A 24,366-nucleotide genomic window follows, 5' to 3' on the forward strand; every position below is an offset into this window, starting at 1 on the left:
TGCAGAGGCCCATGGCAACAGGTGGCACCCTCCACCCCAGCGCAGCCCTCCACTAAAAATAAACATCCCTGTTGTTTAGGTGTGATAAAAACACAGATCCTATAACCAGCAAACTGACAGAGAAAATAGATAATAGTCAACCAATTAACTAAAGTGCTATTTCAGCAATTTAGCTGCTACAGTAGACTTAAAAAGGCAATTTTTTGAAGGCAAAACCTACTTGTTATCTTGTGGCTACCTTGCCAAAACATCACCATTTTCAGCATAGTATTCAATACAAAATTCCAGAAAATATGGATGCAACAAATGCTGAACATATTTCAGCACATATCACATTTATAATATGTTTAAAATGAAAAAGAGTAGTTAACCTTTCATAAAATATTCTAGAAACCATAGTATTCTACACAAATCGTCCATTTAAATTGCAAGTCCATTCATCAGGTGTAAACTTTTTGTTTTTCTTTGTATAATAATTACATTGTGGGAATGAACCCACACTATGTACTGTATATGCTGACATATTATAAGCAAAGGTGATAATTATATTCACTTTTATTATACTGCAGTTAGAGGCTTCATTTAGGGATAAGTTATATAGCATTTGTGAAAAAACAAAACCTGATTAAAAAACACAGTTACAGTATGTTCAAAACAGTCTGCATAACAATAGGTCATTGGTTCTTTTGTATAGAAACAAGGAATACAGGGTTAAAATGAAACTGAAATCACACATGAAAACAGCATGGGACACAGATACCTGGCATAAAAGTGACAACAACATAGCACATACTGTATCGTAAAATCAATAGAACACAAGAGTAATAAAAAACAAGGGAAGATGAGAAGGAAAAAAGAAGGAACGTCTGACAAACATAAAAGCAATACTAAAACAAAATATATGGTATCATTTTTAAGGAATGAATCCCAGTAGGACATTTCAACATTGTTTCAAAAAAGAAAAAGTATGGATAGTACAAATAAAAAATAAAGATGAGACTAGAAATCTAGTAGAATAAAATACATTTATTTTACTCGTTAGTTTCTGCAAATAATAGTTAATAACACCTTAAACTAACAACTCAGATTTGGTTTAAATAAGGCAGACATTATACATTAATACAGATTATTGTTTTAGATTCCCCCAAATGTTGTTGCAGAGGTGGGCTTCATACACAGGCGGATGATTTATTATTACAAACACTCTGACAACAGAAGTGAGGAAAGTTTTCTGAACTTCAAAAAACCAAGTTCCTGTCATATTGAATAAGTCCCTGATAAAGCAGTAATCTGTGGTTAAGTGCACCTTTAGCAATTACATGGAAATCTGTATTTTGAGTGAAATTACTATTTATTAAAACTGACAAAATACTTCTAACATAAAAAAGTGGACAGATTAAAATAAGGGACATCAATTTTAACAGAAACTACTGTATATGTAACTCCAACACTGTGAGAGACTTGTTTTGTTATAATATTTATGATCATTAAAAGGGATAACTTCCAGTTTCAAGCAATTTTTTATCTATATAATAATCTTCTAAGGTTGGAATCATCTCCAACATGCATGCACATTGGGAGCTGGCACATTCCCTCCCTCCAAAAACTCCCACTGCAGTTATTTAGCCAGATAGGATGGACAATCCGTAGGGAACAGGGTAAGTAGATGATTCTCTTACATGGAGTCTCCAACTCTCATAATTTGTTCCCACAAAATTATTTCAACAGACTTTGGACAGCTATAAGTCATTATATGCCAGGATAAATCACAGTTAATGATTCTGTTGTAGAAAGGTTACAGAAAGTCAAAGTAGATATGGTTAACTACTTCTAGTTTTCCTTAGGGAAATGTATGATAAGAAATAGGGGGGCAGATGTATTAAGACTGGAGAAGTGATAAAGCAGTGATAAGTGGAAGGTGATAACGCACCAGCCAATCATTACAGATTGAAAAAATGACAGTTAGGAGCTGATTGTCTGGTTTGTTATCACCTTCCACTTATCACTTCATTATCACTGCTTTATCACTTCTCCAGGCTTAATACATCTATCCCAATGTACATTATTATTATTATTATTATTATTATTATTATTATTATTATTAGTTTTGTTGTTGTTGATGATATGTTGAGCTATGGTAATCCAAATTTATCCCAATTTAAACATTATGGCTACTACAAGTCATCTTTTTTTCCATGACCTTTAAAAGGTTATGGGTATTTATCCTTGTTTATATTGTCCATATAAGTTGCCTTGACACGTATAGTATTCCAATTATTTATATTTTTAAATAAAAAATCTCAATAATTTAAAAGATTACACCTAATACCTACCAAAATGAAAATTATTCTTTGTGGCAACATTTTGTATCTTAAATGTATAAGATGCAATTTATTTTAAAACACATTAAATAGGTAAGGAATTTCTCTTCTTTTTCTTTTCAAAGAAAATATTCATACTCTCATATGGGCTATACAATACTGTCCAGATTAGACAAGCATCTATTGTATAACATGTGAATGGTGTCTTTGATCGCTATAACTATTGATAATTCAGAAATGTGTTAGAAATTAATTAGCCTGCCAAATATCTATTGTTGCATAACATAATTTCTTGACATATCAATGTACTTGTGAAATATCTAAATACCGTAGCCATTCTAAAATGTGTGAATAACACCTGTGGGTTATTTTCTTGCATTTTTCATTTTATAGGAATTCTTACAATAATTCTTACATAGTTATGATCTTGATCATATATATATATATATATATATATAGAATGCAAAGTTGGGCGGCACTCACGGCGCAGAAAAAAACAGACAAGCAAGTCTGAAAGTTGCGGTCAACGTTTAAATGTGTTTTATAACATTTTCGTCGGTCAACTGTAATTCTAAGTTTGTGATATATTTGCTTAAATGTCCCTGCGGGCAACATTATGTAGGGAAAACTGAATGCATTTTTAAAGTCAGGATGACCCAACACAGGTCAGCCATTAGAGCAGCCATAAATACGGGTACAAGCGAGCAACCAGTAGCCAGACACTTTGCAGTAGCTAAGCATAGCCTGGCCACACTTAGGTACCGCATCATAGACCAGGCCCCCTTCTCGATCAGAGGGGGGGACAGGGCGAAACATCTGCTCCAATTAGAAACGAGGTGGATTCTAATGCTTAACACACTTAGTCCAAAGGGACTCAATGAATCCCTAGGGATGAGCAATTTTATTTGAAATATTGCCCTATATGGGCTATACCTACCTCAGAGGATTTATAGGTCCCAGTGAGGGGGCCAGAGATGTGCGCAATTAATGATGACATTATGCCTACACTGCTTGATAGACCAATGAATTGGCATTTATCATTTATGGAACATAAGGCTCGTTGGAGATAACATAGTCCTGTTCCCTGAATGGAATATTTAAATGGTAGAGATGTGCCAGATGTCCAGCAGTTCTAAGATAATAACTAATAGGCAACACAAAGTGACAAGTTGTAGCTGTATGGTCACGGAACACTGTGCCAAATATGTTTTTAATTCATGTTTTTAATCCACTCAGTATTTCAATTCACTCAGTATTATAAAGATTAGCATAAATGTATCACTGTGATATATATAATGTTTGATGATTAGGTTATTGACACTAAGTATTTTTTCACTACTCAGGCAGTGTGATTGCTAGCCTGTCTTACAACAGTTTTTTAGATGTTTTAAAATAATTTATATTGCTTATTATTATTCAAGCACGTAACAATGTTCTTGCACTTTTTGTTGTCAGGTGTATCCTGGCAACACTCCCCCACGCCCACCGATGACGACCTGGTGAGCGGGCATCCGGTCATGTGATCGCGCCTGGGACCGGAAGCCTGTATCCCGGAAACCGAGCGGAGGCGCGGCGAGGACGGCCAGGGAGACGCCAGGTAAGGTATTTAAATAGTTATTTTTGCACGTTTTCACTGTGTGTATCCTGAAGACGGGGTTTCGAACCCCGAAACGTTGAAGTAAAGCACCTATTTGTTTCACCGCATCATTGCCTCCTGAGTGCCGCCGTTTTTGTGTTCAAGTATATATATATATATATATATATATATACAGCCCACCGCACCCCAACCCCTGGGAATGGCGAGTGCAGTGGTTCCTCGTGTTTGTATAACAGGGTTAATTTTTAATTGGCCCATTTGTGACCATATCTCTCTCTCATGCACCCCTAAGCTCATTTACCTTTAACCTGGATCAGCTGCTATTTAGGTGTGTTGGTGACTGTCTCACTTTGAAAGCCAGTAGTCTGTTGGCAGGTGAGCTGTAAACCAGGTAAGCACACTTGTGTAGTTGTGTTATTTGTGTTGGTGACTGTCTTACCTTTTAAAAGCCATAAGTGTGGCAGGTAAGCTTTAAACCAGATAAGCACATTTTCCTCTATGAGACAGCAGTTGCCAGGTTTCTATAAAATCTATGTGAAAGTTTGTGATAGAGTAGGACTTGCGGTGAAATGGGGTCCCGTGGAGTGGGCCGCAAGCTTACATGCATTGTACAATTCATAAACCAAAACCCCATTGTTTATTTAGATGTATATTAAAGCATTAAGGTGAATGAAGCTGCTTAGGAGAGTGCTGGGTTTTCTGTTTGGTATATATATATATATATATATATATATATATATATAGCACTACTGTCATGTAATCAAATCCAAATAATTTTTTTATGTCAAACAGTTATGGCAGTTTTAATACTCCAGTATAAAGACAATTAAAACTAGACCCTACGAGCTTTATTGTTGAACTGTTCAATAACTTCCCAGTACTGGACCAATTGCTATGTCCAGAGACCTGCCTAACACTTTTGAACTTTTATTCCCATGTTGAGGCTATTTTATTTGCCTAGTTTTAATTGTATTTGTGTATTAAAACTGATATTTCTGCTAGACATAAATATTTTATTTGGATTTGATTACATGATAGTAGTGCTGCGTATTTATATTCTTCCATTCCACTGTTATTGGGAAACTGCCTCCCTACCATTATTGCAGCTGATTGGTTAGAACCTCTCATGGTAGTGCCTGTGGTATTATAACATTGTTATATAAATTTTTGATCTTGAAGTAATGTTTAATAGATCTCTCTCTCTCTCTCTCTCTCTCTATATATATATATATATTTTTTTTTTTTTTTTATTCTAAAGATAAAATATTGAAAAAGAAATAAAAAATAGCTACATAATACATGATATACATAAGGCTGTGAATAGTTTTACCTTGCCAACATACTGTGGGTCTGGTCCTATATGTTCTTCTAAAACAAAGAACTGATTCCATACCCATCCACGTTTTGGCCGATGGTGAACTTCTGTTTCTCCTTCTATGTGTTTGGTTTGATTTCTGGTCACCTTTATAGAGGTATGATGTGTCGCTCCATAGCATCTCTGCACAAAACAGAGACATACTAGAACCGGACAGATACCAGATGTGCTTGTAAATCTCATTGTAGGAAGTATTGCCTTCTTAACAGATTTGCTAATTTTAATCCAACTGTTCCTGGATATGCTTGGCACAAAGCTAAACTCTATCTGGTAATACAGTCCAGCATGGTCTTCTGTGTGCATCCATTGTTTTTATTGACTTTTAACAGCAATAAGGTATTTACATCCTGAAATAAATAAGTCTGCCCAGAGTTTTTGTAGTATTCTTTATAACGTTGCCCAGAAGAGAAGCATCTTATATCTAATGGAGAGAGGAAAAAAAAATCACATTCAGAATATTAATTTCACAGATATTGCAATTATTTACTTTTTAAAATACTTTAGTTAAATAAATAAAGAAAAATTTTGGATAGCAATATTACCTTATTTCATTCACATTATCATTTTGTGCACACTGCAAATATTGTGAATACTGGCAACATGTCTTTGTAAGTTATTGTGGTATATTTTCTACAATAAGTAGACAATAACCCTTATAGATCAAGTATACAGGTGAAAACTTTGATTTCATTATATTTTTGTGGGTCTCTACAGTATGTTTCCTAAACGATATTATATAATATTATAAATAATTATTTTACTTATGTTTTATAAGTGACAAATCAATATTGCAAAGTATTCTCAGCAAAACTAGGAACTGTTGTGTCTTAGAGGTTATCTGCATCAAAACAAATTATGTCATTTATTTTCATTATACCACTACCAGGGCTGCCATCAAGGGTGGACTGCAGGGACTGGAGTCCTGGACCAAGAAACACAGGGGGCCCAACCCTGGCTCTTACAATAAAGTGAGACAGAATTGCCATCTTTCTCATCAGACTCAAGCTAATATCTACTTAAAAATGACATATCCCAGCAGCCCCTGCTGTCCGCAGTAAGACTCCTACAAGATGGCTTGGCTGCTGAGTGATCTCCCTATATTTACCATACATGTCCTCAGTTCAGGAGGTCAATGGGCATTTTCTTTTGTTTTATAATATATTTTATTGGTAAGATGAGACACATTACACAAATGACCTGTGTAGAGGTCCAATAGAACTTTCAAGCAATAACAGAGAAAAAAGTAAACTGGAAACAAAAGGCAGTCACTGAACACATATCTAATCTAGTCTTATCTAATTTTCCTTGAAAGAAAGAACAGGAAAAGAGAGAAGCAAGTAAAGAGAGATAAGTTGGAAAGAGAGATAAAATCGGGGGGGGGGGGGGGATGTAAGTGAGGGAAGGGAGGAGAGTGGTAACTCGACTGGTCAGGTCCGTAGCGCCGCTGTCACTAAGCACACGTCTCCTCCCTCATACACGGGGGAGAAGCGGTATTAGTGCACATAGCAATGCTGATACCTCTTCTCCCCCATAACGACCAATGTACATCTACCCCAGCAGGTGATGCTGTTATTATTATTCTATAGGCTGAACAGCCCTGGTGTCAGGTTGCTACAGAGGAAGTAGCCACTGATTCCTTGTTATAGTACAGTTGGAGCAGACTGGTGCTGTTTTAACACTGTACAGGTGGGTTACACTTTACTGTCCTAATTTTAAAATACAGGTGATGGAGACACTGTTCTTACCAGTGGTGGCTCTAGAGGTGAGGCTGCAATGCAGTCCAAAGTTCACACAGGGGAGCCATACCTATTGCCACCAACTGTCATCCCAAACTGACCCACTGCCAGTTGTGTGCACCCTTATTTGAACTTTGAACTGCGCTGCAGCCCCACCTCTGGAGCCACCATTGGTTGTTACTATAATACAGATGGAACATTATCCATTGTTACTATAATATAGTTGGCACAGACTCTGTTGCTACTATAATAAAGATGGGACAGTCTCCATTGTTCTACAGGGTGTTCGGAAAGTCACTGTGCACTTTTTATAAAGCAGTGAAAACAGTGGAGAATTGAAGCTGTGGAGAAGTTTCCCATGGCAGCTAATCAGCATTGAGGTAACATTTCTAATTTGCATATTATAAAATTATACGGAGCAGCTGATTGGTTGCCATGGGCAACTTCTCCACTGCTTCACTTCTCCGCTGTTTTCACTGCTTTATGAAAAGACCCCATATTTTGTTCAGAAAGTCACTCTGCACTTACAGTATGTATATAGAGGTGTTTAGAAATAAAAAAATAGGATCCAAGCCTGTCTTGATGCTAACGGTGGTCATTTTCAACATTGTTTATAATTATCATTCGTGTTTGCATCATGTATTATATATTGAAACATGTGTGTTACTAAATATACATAAGTGCACAGTGACTTTCCGAACACCCTGTATAATACAGGTGACACAGATTATGTTTTTACTATAATACAGGTGGTGCAGATTCTATTGTTACTATAATATAGATGGAACATGGAGGGGTATGCCTATTTTGTCAATCCCATGCACGATTTCTGATGGCAGTCCTAACCACTACCGAATTATTTATATAGTTAGAACCCAATTTTTGAGTTACAACTTACAGTCAAGCGGTGTTGTCACTAGTCATCCCCATTTCAAACACTTGACTTAGGTATGGGCGGAGAACAAACTTTTCAAACATCGATTGTTGTCTTACCAAGAACATTGTAAAAATACAGTGCAGAGACTGTTTACATCAGTTTTTCTGCATACAGTACAGTATGCCTCAAATTTCATTAAACATACCTGAATTTTACTGGGAAAATACTATTTTGGGGTGCAATCATTGGCATAAAATGATGTGTGAAGCTGGTCTGATTGAGACAATAATTGCTGATGATTTTTATGCGAATGTGCCTGGATATGCACCCATTTATTTCAATGCGATTGACAATAACAGTACCTGGAAATTTATTTAGGTATCATAACATGTAATATCAATGTGTATTTGTTAGCTACAGTATGCTGAGACACTTGATAAGAAGGAGTAAAATAAGCTGTGTATGTATGAAAGAGATGTCTGAGAATCGGGGTTGGTAGCTGCTACCAGGACTTGGAGCAAGTCAGGGCCGGCACAAGGTCTACTGGCACCCTCGAGAATGACAGTGATAATGCTATTATATCTAAAACATCAGGGGTGCAATGTCTTGTATGCATACACGCCAATAGGTTCAGCGCCAGTGATATAAACCACAGCAAATAATAGATTTGCTCTTTGCTTATTGGACAACAGCCCAGTCTGTCTCCAAAAAAATGTGAGTGACACTACCTTGCGAGCAGCAGTCCTTGTGATTCACTGATGGAATAAAATAGTGCCAGTGAGTAGTGACAGTTGCCTGTATTATATTTTGGTCATATCATCACTCTAAAGTCATACACTTCCGATGTGGGGCCAACAGTGTGTAACATGGCTTTGTGATGGTGCAACTCACAAGCAATGGGGATATCTGTGTGCTAGTGAACTGTTCATAAACTATTCAAAACTGTCCACCCTCCCAGCGCCACCTCCTCCTTGGAGATGACAGGACCCGATGTCATGCACAGCACTGCATGGCCAGAACACAATTGCATCTAGCACAGTAATGAATCCTGGCAGATGCAGCCACACTGTACCCTCTTTGAGGTAGTACCCATGTGTGGTGCCTCTGCTTGAACGGCACCTCAAGCCGTCCCTGGAGAAAGTAACTGTGCTCCTTGGCAAAACCATGCTTCTGTGGATGTGGGGCTAATTTAAAATGTGCCAAGTCATATAGATCTTAGAAGAGTAAACATTTACTTGATCTTTTTTTGCAGCTACGCTTATATACCCAGTACTTGTCCTATATTGTCTTGAACTGTAAGTCACTTTTTTCTTGTTTTGCTTATTTGTTTATGTACTCTGTAACTGGGTGCTGCAGAACCCTTGTGACACCATATACAGGGCAGTAATAATAACAATAATTATAATACCAATAACAAAAAATGCATTTAATATGCGTTTAATTCCATTGCCAAACTGTACAGATGAGTTCTGCTTCATCTTACCCGCAATTGCAGATGTCTACGGCTCATTTGCCATGACTATTTTGCCTGTGGGTGCATTTCTGCACTGTGTATGCACCCGCAATCCATAGGATCGCATGGAGTGCAGGCTCCCGCAAATACGTCACCCCCAGCATGAATAATCACAGCCTTGTGTTTCTGCCATATAAGTGAGGCAGCATCTGTGATCACAAGAAAAGAAAAACAACCAAGGATCCCTAAATCCACATAGCCTTCTGAGATTGCAACAAGGTCTTCATTCTCTGGCCCTGGAACTGTTGTTACTGCAGCAACACTTAGCCCTAGATTACCAATGGTTGCTGAAATGAGAGACAATACTATGGAGGTGGGATTAACATTAAGGGATGTTATGACTAACAGAAACATGAATTACTCCAGCCATCCAGCATAACTGAGCCATCATTTCGCATACAGCATCATGAATGCAATCCACACTAAGAGGGTAATTCAGACCTGATTGCTGGGCAGCGATTTTTGCAGCCCTGCAATTGGATAGTCGCTGCCTACAGGGAGAGTGTATTTTAACTGTGCAGGTGTGCGATGCATGTGTAGCAGAGCTGCACAAACTGATTTTGTGCAGTCTCTGCGCAGCCCAGGACTTACTCAGCTGCTGCAATCACTTCAGCCTGTCAGGGACCGGATTTGACATCAGACACCCTCCCTTCCAACTCTTGGACATGCCTGCGTTTTTCTGGACACTCCTTGACAACAGTCAGTTGTCACCCACAAACGCCCTCTTTCTGTCAATCTCCTTGCGATCGCTGGTGTGTTCTGAATTTTTGCACCATCCCGTCGTTGACAAGCAATCCCCGTTGCTGCGGTCCGTTGTGCATGCGCATTGCGGTGCATACCCATGCACGGTTCAGATCTGATCGCAGGCTGTGAGAAAATGCAGACTAGCAATCGGGTCTGAATTGGACCCTTTGATGGAATGCTTCTGTTATCTCTCATCTCTGCTCTATTGAGGAGTCTCTGCTTGGTAATACTTTTTTCTGACACCAAGGGGTAAATTTACTAAGGTGGGAGATTTTTAGAACTGGTGATGTTGCCCATAGCAACCAATCAGATTATATCTATTATCTGCTAGAAGCAGCTAGATAAATGGTGAGTAGAATCTGATTGGTTGCCATGGGCAACATCACCAGTTCTAAAAATATCCCACCTTAGTAAATTTACCCCCATGTAACCTCCTTTGTCAGCCAGAAAACCGACACTCAAGGCCGATAACAGCAAATATCTTCTCTGTTTCCCAATTGTCTCAGTTCAGGTATATTCATTTTCTAATAGGTGCTTTGTTCATCGCCATTGACATTACTCCTTTTTACTCCAAAACATGTAACCCCACTTTATAATATACTGTAGTATACTAAAAAGGAATAGTTCTGATTTAGTACATAATTAGCATGATAGTAGGTTTTATTTGTTTATTTATTACGTTTACCTCCATTTTCAACACATCTATTTAACTCATGCATAAGAACATTCATTCCACTGGGAACACAGATGGCTATCTGATTTTTCCCCCCATTGTAACTGCATTTAAAAACAGATGATTCATTCTTACTTTACCAAAAGTCAAGCACATGCTTTTCCAGGATCAATGTTTATTGGTGTTTTGTCATGAACAGGATTGAAAAAAAAAACTACACCTCATAAAAGAAATACCAAATACTAACACAGTATCTCTCCAATCTCTTGGGCTGATAATTGCAGAGCGTAAATAAGACAACATCTTATGGGATAGTCACTAGCAAAGTACAAATGTGCAGTTACTCATTGCAAGAAAATAGCTTTTTCCTTTATCTACCTTGTGCAAGCAAATATCTCAATCTGTGTGTTATTACAAATATACATTTTGCAGGTTCATTTTTAACAACCCCGAATATTGTATAAACAGTATATGGAATATAATTTTTACAGGTATGTGTGAGTAATGTTCTTAATTATGATAAACAGGATTGTTATATGATATTTGCTTTAGTGTACAGGACAAAGAGCCAGCCAGCAATATAGTAGTATACAGGTGCCCCTGTGCAGACTTTGGGTGGGCCCCCTCCTCTGTAGGGCGTAGTAGTCTCCGGCATTGTGCTTGAGTCTACTATGCATGCGCAAGTCTCCGGAAACATTGTGCCCACCATGTTCCAGAGACCAATTTCACTACTGTGTATGCATAGTGACCATTTTGGGTGCATCGGCTGCAGTGCCCGATGTTAAACTTCGGAAAGGTAAGTATTAAAATATGGGTGCAGTATGTACGGTGTGCACCACATACATTGCACCCATTACAGAAACACCAATGTGTGTGTGTGTGTGTGTATATATATATACCTCCATAGGGCCTGGCATTCACTTTAACACAGATTACTTGGCTGGGTGCCTCCACATTAGATAACGATACACTATACCTCAGGTGCGGCACTCCTACCCCATAATAAATCTCACTCAAGATGGCCAGATAAGGTGATCAAAGTTTCAATGCCATCAATACCTACATTATGTCCTGATGAAAATGTCAATAAAATAGGCATTTTACATACGTATATGTATACTGTATATATATATATATATATATATGTTACCTTAGAGAGGGCGGCACTCAAAGACTTGGCAAAAAAGAAGTGAATGAAAAACCCCCGCAGGGCAATCTTGCCCTGCGGGGGTTTTTCATTCACTTCTTTTTTGCCAAGTCTTTGAGTGCCGCCCTCTCTAAGGTAACATATGCTGATCAGTGGTAACAAGCCCTGAAGGGAAGGCACCGGAGCAGGATTTTGCATCAGTCCGGAGTGCCGGGGTCCTTCTGTTGTTTTATATATATATATATATATATATATAATAAAACTACAAGGGTTGTGTTGTACTGTAGCATTTTTTTTTAAATATACTTCTAGGGAATATTTATGATCCATGGAGTTTGTCTGTTTGTTCATTCCAGCATCACGCAAAAACTACACTTTAAATTTGGATCGCATTTTCACAATTTTATAACTTGGAGACCTAGAAAGAAACTGAGGCATGTATGATCTCGATATGACATCAGGAGGAGTAATAAAGTAAAGATCAGATGGTTGACATGTGTGCAGTGTGTAGGCTCCTCAAATCCAACATGACTATATGTATATAAATATATATCTATATTGCACACCACAAAAAACCCTCAGGTCTGCAGGCATAGATCTCAGGACCAGCTGCTTCTTCCATGGGCAGCTTTATATGGCTTGCTCACTAGTTAGTAGCCCCAGGCATCTTTTTGTGTTAATCCCTGAAGGAAAAACTGCAAATATTGTTTACAAAAAAAATGTTGTGATCAATGGGGGAATTCAATTGCGCTTTACACTCATTGCTGGCCATCTATAGTAATGAATGCCTATGAGAGCAATTCAATTGTTGCCCTGATCAGACCATTAACATTAAACACGGCTGAAAGCACCTGGTTTAGCCAAGCAAAGCTGCTAAACCCATTTAAAAATCTCTACTGGGCATCTAAAGTCCAGGTTTGGGTACTTAGGGTTCCCAAACTATAGACTTTTCACACATTTTTTTCTTGCACCTGGTATGCTTGGATTTGCAATTTCATATCACCTTACAGGTTGTCAGGACCTGTTTATATCATAAAGAAGTCAATCATTTTAAAACATGATTAAGGAGATAAAGTGATAGCCCTCTTATGCAGCCATTCACCTCCTGATTTCAGTGAAAGCCCGCAAGTTCCAAGCAGTATCTGGGACAAAAAACATTTACTTTAATTCTTTGCCATATCAAATCTGTGCTTTAAACAGAAATCAGTATGGTGTGGAGGTCCTTTAATGATATTATTTTACAGTGTACCACCTGCTCACCTGATGCTATAGGTTATAGTATAGTATAGTATAGTATAGTATAGTATAGTATAGTATAGTTGTGGCAGCATGGAGGTTGTAGGTGTAATGGTTAGCATTACTACCTCACAGCACTGAGATCATGGGTACAATTCCCACAATGGCCCCAATTGTTTGGAGTTTGTATATTGTCCCCATGCTTGCATGGGTTTCCTCCGGGTACTCCAGTTTTCTCCCACAATCCAAAAATATACTGGTAGGTTAAATTGGATCCCAACAAAATTATCTTAGTATGAATGTGTGCGCATGTACATGTGGTAGGGAATGTTAATTTTATGCTCCACTGGGGCAGAGACTGATGTGAATAACCAAATATTCTCTGTAAAGCGATGCAGAATATGTGTGCACTATATAAATAACTGGTATAATAATAATAATAATAATAATAATAATAGTATAGGTGATGGTATTACTAATAGACCAGGTATATTCCTAAGGAAAACTTATCTTTATTGGCCTTGCTTCCACAGTTCTGTGATTTTAAAAGATGTCCACTGAGAGTCAGCTCAGGAGACCCCTTATCCAGTACACATGGGGCATGTCACAACTACAGTACCCTCCTCCCTTCCCTGCAAAGTAACACAGTTTATAAAGGAACTATTTCCCCATTGTCAATATAGCTGAGGTTTACTTTAATGATAAATAATGCAGTAAATTAGCAAGAAAATATAATGAGGTAATTTGCTACAGCCTTTAGTCTACTTTTATTATAAATTTCAATTTCTCCATTGTGAAAACAAAGTTTTGGTAAATACTTTTTTACATTACTAAATGTATATATAATTCACTACACCAGAATAGAATGCACATTTTATTTTACATATTCTTAAACACTGCCCCACCTTCTTATGACATGTGATGATATATAATATAATTGTTGTTTAAGGACCCATAAATTTCTACACCACTGACTACATACACACCTATGCTAACATACACTTACACTAAAATATCTACAAAAAAAAATGCATACATCCTATATAATAAAAGCCAACCCTGCTCCTAACCTTTGTTATGTGCTGACACTGAAAGCGAAACTGCAGGGAGATTTTACAGCCTCCTAAACTTCAGCTGGTAATATTAATAATACTGATCTGACCTTCAGATTTGTTGCATACGGAGAGAGGGTGCTGGAGAGATATAGTGGGGGTAGAGGCAGATAGGGACTGGGGGAGAAAGAAAGAGGGCAGGAGAGTTGGGGCAGATAGGGACTGGGAAGAGAGAGGGTAAGGGCAGATAGGGGCAGTGGAGAGGTGGTGGGTGTTGGGTTAGATAGGGACTGGAGAGAGTGGAGTTGTAGGGGCAGTGGAGAGAGAGATGCTGTTTTTTTCAATATACTCACCTCTATGTGCTGTGTGACATGGACAGACACACACACACACACACACACACACACACACACACACACACACACACACACACTCCCTATGTACAATGCACTCCACACCATATTTTGCCCCTATGTACAGTGCATCCTCTTTCAGATTCTGCACCTCACAGCATATACTGCCCCTATATACACAGTGCACCCCCATACCCCTCCATATAGTGCCCTCTATATACAAGGCACCCCCTCCTCTATATACTGCTTCTGCCATATACTACATACTCTGCACTCCCTCCTCCATATACTATGCTGCTACCCCAGGTTACTTGCCATCCTGGGACTCTGCAACAAGTAGCAGCAGTAACCAGGAGACAGATGCAGGAACCACCAGACTGTTCCATAGCGCTCAGAGCGGAGGCATCAGTGACACGTGTGGCCACTTACCAGCAGGGGGAGATGGTGAATCAGTCTGGCAAGAAGAGGTGAGACCCTGTGTTGGGTGAGCAGTGCGGTGACCGGGAGGAGGAAGGGTCGGTACTGGGGCTGCAGATGATGTGGGTGAGGAGCAGGCAGATAACTGGCTCAGCTGCTTTATATATACTGCGCACCAATGGAGGGGTGTGCGTGCCCCTCCCACATCGCACACAGACCATGACCAGACCCCTCCGGCCAGCTGCTGATGGCTGCTGGTGTCCTCTACATACACACACACACACTCAGCATGACAAAGCCCCGGCTCCCAGACACAGGACAGAAACCCGGCAGCTCCTGTGTGAGTAGCAACCGCCCTCCTAATATAATCCAGCCCTGGTGTCCGTCATTTTGACGGGCTTTTAACTGGTGTTAGAATAAAGAATTCAAAGCCTAAAACATCAAATTTAAGCTCACACATTTATATCAACACAGATAAAGTGTGCAGTGCGACCACTAGGAACAGAGGATAATGAAGTCCATTTTTCAGATCTAACGTGGACATATAGTGGAAATATCCCCTATCTTCAGCATCAAAAAAATGATCTGGGTTTTAGTAGCAGCAGTCAGATGATAAGACATTAGTATAGTTGAATCTTTTTATAGTCTTTTCTCACTGCCTAGCTTCAGTGTAAATTAGTCAGCCTAAAGCTACACTTCACTGAATATGCTCCCTTATGCTATCAATATTTTAGTGAATCAGGTCTTTATTTCCTGTCAGTTGGTCTTACAAGGATGCCAAATTTGTATATTAAAACTTGAGGTAGACATAAAACTTTATTTAAAATAAACATATTTTGCATTAGCAGAGAGCTATTTAATTTGGTGTCTATCTCTGAGGTGTAATTTGGTTTCCATATTATATGCAAACTGTCCCAGCAGTTTGTGTGTGCGGGAGTCATTCAATTTGCTGGCTGTCGGGATCCTGACACCCTGTGAAATACAGATGGTCGCCACCGGGCCCAAAGCGTGGCGAGTGCAGCGAGCCCGTGAGGGGACACACTGTACTCGCCACTGTTATCCCGGCTGTTGGGATCCTGACGCTGGTCTCCTGACCACCAGGATCCTGATGTGCAGTCTCTTGTAGAAGTTGCCCATGCATCCAATCAGCATTGAAGTAACATTTATAATTTGTATACTATACAATTGTACGGAGCAGCTGATTGGTTGCCGTGGGCAACTTCTCCACAGGCTCACTTCTCAGCTCTTTTCACTACTTCATGAATAGCCCCCCTTAGTCTCTGATGGCTCACTCAGGATCTCTTTCCCTCATTTGATGGAGGGGGCTAACAGGCACTCCCTCCCAGCCAGGCACTACCATGCACACCCAACAGCTGGCACTCCTTATGCCTGGTATACAGTACACTGGATAATATAATTGAACATCCAATATATTGTGGGCACGTCGGCGTGTGTGCATCAATGATATTGTGTTCACCCTGCCGATCTCCCATACACATGCTGGGGGTCCAACATCAGTGTCGTGTGGGCTAAATCAAATGCCCTCCCTGCATGACAGGAATGACATATCAAGTGTCCAATAAGTCGATCAGCCATTTGTCACGCGACGGAGGTTCCACCAACATACTTCTCAGGTGTGTACCTAGTCATAGTTTTACCTCTGACAAACTGTCACTATCTCTCACGGCTCCAAAAATACTGTGGCATATATATGGTAATCATCTACTTAAGAGAACAAATATATTTCATTGCAATGTTATGGGATTACAAGGAATATATAACAGTAAATATCTGTAAAACAGGAAACATTTAATTTTGGGGGACTTTGGTTTATCATTATCTACAGGGCTCCGACCTATGTACACTGGGCCTGACTCAGAGATGTAGGCTAATGCATTTGCAGCTGTGATCCCATATGCAGTGGATGTATGGAAATATGCTAATGTTGCCACCGCCTGGAAATGGTTTGAGACGCCCATTGGTGGCCTTAGTGGTAGAACTTGTGAGTGGTAGGCCCAGGTGCAGAAATTTAACTGGGGCCCCCCTCCTCCACCCCAACCCAAGTTCACAATATGCCACAAGGCACTGGGTGACAGGGAGAGCAGAGGGTGACATCATAAGGCAGGAGAAGGCAGAGGGTGATGGGGAGGCATTGGGTGACAGGGGTACAAACACACTGTCCTGCTCAGTGCGGAGAGGAAGGTGCATGTACCTTGCTTGGGGCAGGAACACAGCAGCCTCAACAGTAGGCTCCTTAGTCCTCAGGGGCCCCAGTGCAATGCACCTGCTGCACCAATGGTAGTTCCGCCTCTGGGCGGCCTTAATAATAGCAGCATCTGTGTACAAACTTGCAGCAGTAGTCTCACATCCTTCGAAAATCAACCATCTGAGTGACCCTATAGTAATGCAAAATGGCCACAGGGAACAGAAATGTTGGCACCATGTTCTCTGCGTAAAGGATCACAGTTGTGGGCTGAAATATGCTGCAATAATGGCCGTGATACACCTGCATGTTTGCCAACACTCCTAGCAACTGCCCTAAATGGATCCTGGTTCCTGATAGTCAATGAATTTGCTATCAAATCCTCATTGCAAAAGTACTTTGCATTGCTTTGTATTGCATTTACATTGCTGACGATAATCGCTTAACTGCATATATATTGGAAGGGTGGTCTTCAGTATGCCGACTGTCGGGATCCCGGCGCACAGTATACTGGCGCCGGCATCCCGACAGCCGGCATACCGACACTTTTCCTCCCTCGTGGGGTCTGCGACCCCCTGGAGGGAGAATAAAATAGCGTGGTGCGCGTAACTCGCCACTGTGCCTGCAGCGTGGCGAGCGCAGTGAGCCCGCAAGGGGCTCATTTGAACTCGCCACGCTGTCGGTATGCCGGCGGCCGGGCTCCAAGCGCCGGTGTGCTGGTCGCCGGGAGCCCGGCCGCCGGCATCCCATACTACACCCATATTGGAATTGCATACATCTCTGAATCAGGCCTATTATTGATTATCTTAAACAGATGAGCAAAGAAAGACCCCTACACAGTATATACAGATAAAACAATATAAAGTATGTTTGAGTAGAAAAGTTATTTTAAAAGCATTTCCTAACTGATGCAGAGCAAAATCACACAGTTAGAGTTTGTACCAATTGTGAAGGACTAACCTAGCATCTGCTGTACCCATAGTAAATTACACAGTAATGCCTTTAATATTTCAAAGTATTCAATGTGACTGACACATATTAACGATTAACTACGATTAAGGTGAAGGGAAAACAAAGGCACACCTTAACTGCTAGAAAAAAATAAGACAAACTATGAGTATTTAGTGTTGTGGAGATTGGTCATAATTAACCAATCAGGGGGCAGCCCAGCACAAGGCAAGGTCACCCAGAATTTGAACGGTTGCCCCGCATTGTGTTAGCATTTATAAATGTAAACGCAATGCAGGTATCGGGAAATACAGGTAGCCCTTTGCACACTCTGCCAGGCTGTGTATGCAGGTGCACCAGTGCAATTTCTTTCATTGCAGTGGCCATAAATGGCCCGGACCCACATTTGTTTTTGTCACCACGCCCCCGCAATGCCGCATTGAGGCCCCTGACTGCCCCACAAACACCTCTGCCTATCAATCAGGCAGAGGCATTTGCATCACTGCAATGCAATCGCATCTCCCGAGTGCGCACATGCAAAATGGGCCCTGCTCACGTGAACTGACCCAGTAATCATCAAAATGTGATTGCAGTAGCGATCAAAGCTGAATAAGGCCTTGAATGCAAGGTGTGACGTATAATAGAATATGTGTTGCAGACAATGGAGTCTTTTTACTAAACCTTGGTTGGAGTTAAAGTTGATGGAGCTAAAGTATGAGCCAATCAGCTCCTGTCATTTTTCAAATGGCCTGTGACATGGCAGTTAGGAGCTGATTGGCTTGTACTTTATCTTTGTCCACTTTATCTCAAACCAAGGCTTAGTAAATAGACCCCAATGTATTTGAGCGAAAATTTGACTGAGATCGCTATTTTCTAAAATCACTTCTCTGAGACAAAAAATATAATCTGTCTACCTTTCTGTATAGGTCAGTCCGTCTCAGTGCCGTAACTAGGCATTTTAGCGCTGTGTGCAAGAAACGACAGTGGCGCCCCCCCCCCATGTAAGATAGGGGCAGTGCGCGCCTACGTCGCGCAAAAAATTTATAGGGGCATGGCTTCACGGGGAAGGGGCGTGGCCACAAAATAATAGCAATTCATACTGCAGTGCACAGTAGTCTACATTATTCAAATTACACTGCACAGTAGCGCCACTACACCAGGTAGAGCCCCTTTTATACATTACAGCAGACACTGTCCCCCTTTTTACACATTACGGCAGCCAGTCCCCCTTTTTACACATTGCGGCAGCCAGGACCCCATTTTACACATTGCGGCAGCCAGGACCCCTTTTTACACATTGCGGCAGCCAGACCCCCTTTTTATACATTGCGGCAGCCAGGACCCCTTTTTACACATTACGGCAGCCAGTCCCCCTTTTTACACATTACGGCAGCCAGGCCCCCTTTTTACACATTGCGGCAGCCAGTCCCCCTTTTTACACATTACGGCAGCCAGTCCCCCTTTTTACACATTGTGGCAGCCAGGACCCCTTTTTACACATTGCGGCAGCCAGGCTCCCTCTTTACACATTGCGGCAGCCAGGACCCCATTTTACACATTGCGGCAGCCAGGACCCCCCCCCCCTTTTTACACATTGCGGCAGCCAGGACCCCTTTTTACACATTGCGGCAGCCAGGCCCCCTCTTTACACATTGCGGCAGCCAGGCCCCCTTTTTACACATTGCGGCAGCCAGGACCCCATTTTACACATTGCGGCAGCCAGGACCCCCCCTTTTTACATATTGCGGCAGCCAGACCCCCTTTTTATACATTGCGGCAGCCAGGACCCCTTTTTACACATTGCGGCAGCCAGGACCACATTTTACACATTGCGACAGCAAGGACCCCCCCCTTTTTACACATTGCGGCAGCCAGACCCCCTTTTTATACACTGCGGCAGACAGGACCCCTTTTTACACATTGCGGCAGACGGTGTCCCCCTGAGAGAGAGAGAGAGAGAGAGAGAGAGAAAGAGAGAGAGAAAGAAAGAGAGAGAGGGATATACTTACCTTCTCCCCGCTGACAGGCTCCTCGTGCTGGCATCTCCCTCTCAGTGCAGGCAGTGAGATGAGAAGGAGGAGGAGGGAGGGGGAGCAGGGAGCCGCAGCAGCGCTATTTGATTGGTAGTAAGCGCCGCTGCAGCATCCCCCTCTCCTTCTGTATTGGCTGCCCGGCGCTGCTATGGATGCTGGGATGAAGGAACCGCATCCCAGCATCCATAGCAGCGCCGGGCAGCCAATACAGAAGGAGAGGGGGATGCTGCAGCGGCGCTTACTACCAATCAAATAGCGCTGCTGCGGCTCCCGGGGAGCAGGGAGCCGCAGCAGCGCTATTTGATTGGTAGTAAGCGCCGCTGCAGCATCCCCCTCTCCTTCTGTATTGGCTGCCCGGCGCTGCTATGGATGCTGGGATGCGGTTCCTTCATCCCAGCATCCATAGCAGCGCCGGGCAGCCAATACAGAAGGAGAGGGGGATGCTGCAGCGGCGCTTACTACCAATCAAATAGCGCTGCTGCGGCTCCCTGCTCCCCCTCCCTCCTCCTCCTTCTCATCTCACTGCCTGCACTGAGAGGGAGATGCCAGCACGAGGAGCCTGTCAGCGGGGAGAAGGTAAGTATATCCCTCTCTCTCTTTCTTTCTCTCTCTCTTTCTCTCTCTCTCTCTCTCTCTCTCTCTCTCAGGGGGACACCGTCTGCCGCAATGTGTAAAAAGGGGTCCTGTCTGCCGCATTGTATAAAAAGGGGGCAGCCAATACAGAAGGAGAGGGGGATGCTGCAGCGGCGCTTACTACCAATCAAATAGCGCTGCTGCGGCTCCCTGCTCCCCCTCCCTCCTCCTCCTTGAACCCGGCGCTGGTCTCCTCTCCCTCCAGCCGCGCACGGCGCACACAGAGGCGGCATGTAATGAGTCAATTTGACTCATTACATGCCGCTGGCCGTTGCGCCCTCAGGGCAACTGCGCTGTGTGCCAAGCCCCCTTGGCACACACGTAGTTACGGCGCTGGTCTGTCTATTTAAAAGTACTGAATTTTTTTTAGGAATGATTCACAGCGGGTGATTTTCAGCTCTGGGATAGTCATAACTATTTTTAACAGCACCCCTAGAATAAAAGTTTGTTGTTTTTTTGAGATAATTACAAAGAAATATTACATTTAGTAAATTGTATTTATATGTCATCCTAGTTTCAATTGTGTGGTGAGGTACAAGATTTCCACGGCACCATAGGCCCCGCCAATATGCCTGGAGTCTTCTGCGCAGGTCTCCAGAAACATGGTGCCCGCCAATTTCTTACTGCTCATGCGCTGCGGTCATTTTGGGACTGATTTTTGCTGCAGCTGCTGCGCCTGTTGTGGGACTCCTTAAAGGTAAGTATTAAAACATCATGGGTGCAGTGTGTGTGGTGTGAGCCTCCCTGGGATCCTGGACCACCAATAAAAGTCACCCCTGCAAGAGCGGCACACAGTTTGAGTACCACTGTACTAGGGTTTTGTTTTTTTGCCAAAAGCCAATTAACCTACCAGTTTTTGGACAGTACAAAGAAACCGGACCATCTGAAGGAAACTAATGTCAATATTGAAAGAACAGCTAAACTCCATATAAATATTGCCTTGGTCAGGAATTGAGATAATGTCCGCTGTGAGGTGGAAATGCTAACCACAACAACAACCGTGCTGTCCAATTCTTCCTATCTTTTTGCCTTACATGGGCCAAATCAGTTAATATTTATTATTCAGAATTGTATCATATACTAAACATCATGTTATGATTTATATTATAGTGCTCTAAGGTCTGCAGAGACAGTATGGTCTGTGACAAGTTTAGATGTACAAGCTCAGCAGCTAAGTGTGGATGGAAATTATTTTAAAATGTTGGCAGCAATATATATGTATGCATTTTTATATTTTGTTATGATCTATTATATAGTTCTATACAGTGGCCCTGCCAGTCTTTCATACTCTGTAATATTGTGCACTATTGCGCCCTAGCGCTATTCTTCTTATAACCTAAATAATTCTTCTTATAACCTATTCTTCTTATAATCTCTTGTTATGTACATTTATTGCTTTTGTATAGATATACAGTACATCATGCATATTTATTGTGTCATTACCATGATATATTACAGACATGGGCCATATATATTTGCCTTATTGGTCCACTAGAGGCAGCTGTTCAGTTCCATATTTGCATCTTTAAGTTCACATGCCTATATAAACTGCTTGTGTTTTTTGTTCATCTCTGAAGATATTGTGTTATTTCACACAATACAGTATAAGGGGATATAGTTGGAATCCCAGCAGTCAGAATCCCGATGGTCAAAATACTGAGGCCGGAATCCTGACCGCCAGAATAGCTGCAGCGCCACCACAGATATTCCCACTCCTTGGTGTCCACAACACCCATGGTGTAGGAACAGAACCTGTGGTGAGCGAAGCAAGCCACCGAGCCCACAGCACAGCAAGCATAGCAAGCTTGCAAGGGGCTTCGTTCCGCACGCCCGCCTGACAGCATTCTGACGGTCAGGATTCCGGTGTTGGTATTTTGACCATCAGGATTCTGTACCCAACCCAATATAAGGGCCTGTCAGGCATCTATGTTGCTGTGTGAACCTGTTATTGTATATATTTTCCTGATATGTTGTTCTTTTATCACACAGTATTACAGTTGTCTTGAAAAAGATTCCAAAATGGAATCGAAACGTTGGCTGTAATTTGATTCATCTATCCAGCATGCAACTATAAATAAAATGAAATACTTCTGAAACCAAAACAATGAGAGTGGCTATATACCTATATATAAGAGATGCCTTTAGTAGCTAAATCTCTAAAGGACCACCCCAGCAATCTGCCATTGAGTGAATGCCGGAATATATACATATATATATATATATATATATATATATATTCATATTACAATATTCAATTACTTTAGCTAAAATGTTACTGCCTCATGCTAAATCTTTAGCTGTTGCTGTGTATATATTAGTTTGCTAGAACAAAAATTAGGTTTACTGTTCAGTGGCAAGCTGTTTCTTTTTGGTGAGCCCTGTTGTTTATGTAATTCTTTTGACTCCTGCTGAAATATTAATAAATGAAGTACAAATTAGTAAATAAATCAAACAAACACGTCTGGCTGTGTGGCATAAATTAATCTTGGAACACACTGAGTGAACCCACCACTATGTTAAGAGCCTTGTTTTTCATATCTTTATTCATCAAGTATTATTATATATTATTGTGAATTGTAAACGAGTTTAGCTATTTCAACACATTTTATGTTTTACATCGTAGAGTTTGTAAATTAATCTCTCCCTACAATAGCATTGTTAGGATTTTGTTTCCTCAAATAATGAATAGGCAATGCCAGCTAGCAATAATACTCCTACTCTAGCAACCCTGTTGGTTAGTTAATGTAGGATTAGAGCATTTCCCATTTTATCAGACCTTAGGTGAAATTGTATGTTGGATTAAAGATAAGGAGATTGCTGGTTGGAAGAATTATTAGCTATTCCTGCATTTTAAAGACTCAGATGTTTAAGTAAAGCAAGGTATGCTGACCTATATAAGATGTGTTGTTATAGAAGGTTACAGCATTTCCTGGCTCAATAACACTACTGACGTTATTAATTCATACTGTACTGCTGTATTGCAAAACTAGAAAATGTGTTTCTTTAAAAAAAAATAAGGTAAAAAAATATTGATAATAAATAGCTAATGACTACATTTATAAACAAATGGACTATTGGGTATTCAGATTAAAATGAGCTTTAATAGATTTTTGGTTTCAATATGATTGATTGAGAGAACTGTAAATTCAAAGGCATAACTACCGGATGGCTAGACTGGCAAAAGTCCAGGGGCTCACCCCGAAATCAGTCAATAAATACTGTAGACAAAAAAATCGGAACTGTGCTCCACCAGACTATAATCTCTAGTATTAGTGCAATTCATGTCTAGAATCACTGTGCAAGCCAATCATATAATAATGTATTTAGGGCCTAAATTAATATTGGTTGTAGATATTCTGAAAAATTGCACACCTACAACCCTTTACTCTGACATTTGGGGGGTCGTCCAGCACAAGGCAAGTGTGCCCCACATGCCAGGTCCTGCCCACCCACAAACATGCAAGGGCATCACAAGATGGCGATGCTCTTGCATGTTCCGGGTTGCCCT

General features: G+C 41.1%; 1 protein-coding gene across 2 annotated transcripts in view; it reads right to left on the reverse strand.

Annotated features, from left to right (window-relative positions):
• The window catches only part of CDH18 (cadherin 18), a 947,256-nt gene that overhangs the window by 670,201 nt on the left and 252,689 nt on the right, over positions 1-24,366 (reverse strand). The window contains exons 1-2 of one of the 2 annotated variants that reach the window (XM_063922961.1): positions 7,039-7,135; positions 5,249-5,714 (exon numbers count right to left, since the gene is read on the reverse strand). In XM_063922961.1, coding sequence (XP_063779031.1) covers positions 5,249-5,596 — 348 coding nt within the window. In that variant the 5' untranslated portion in view covers positions 5,597-5,714; positions 7,039-7,135. Of the gene's footprint in view, positions 1-5,248; positions 5,715-7,038; positions 7,136-24,366 lie in introns of those variants that run through there. The other variant, XM_063922963.1, reaches the window with a different exon arrangement.

Source organism: Pseudophryne corroboree, chromosome 5 (assembly GCF_028390025.1).
Source record: "Pseudophryne corroboree isolate aPseCor3 chromosome 5, aPseCor3.hap2, whole genome shotgun sequence".
Lineage (NCBI taxonomy): Eukaryota > Metazoa > Chordata > Amphibia > Anura > Myobatrachidae > Pseudophryne > Pseudophryne corroboree.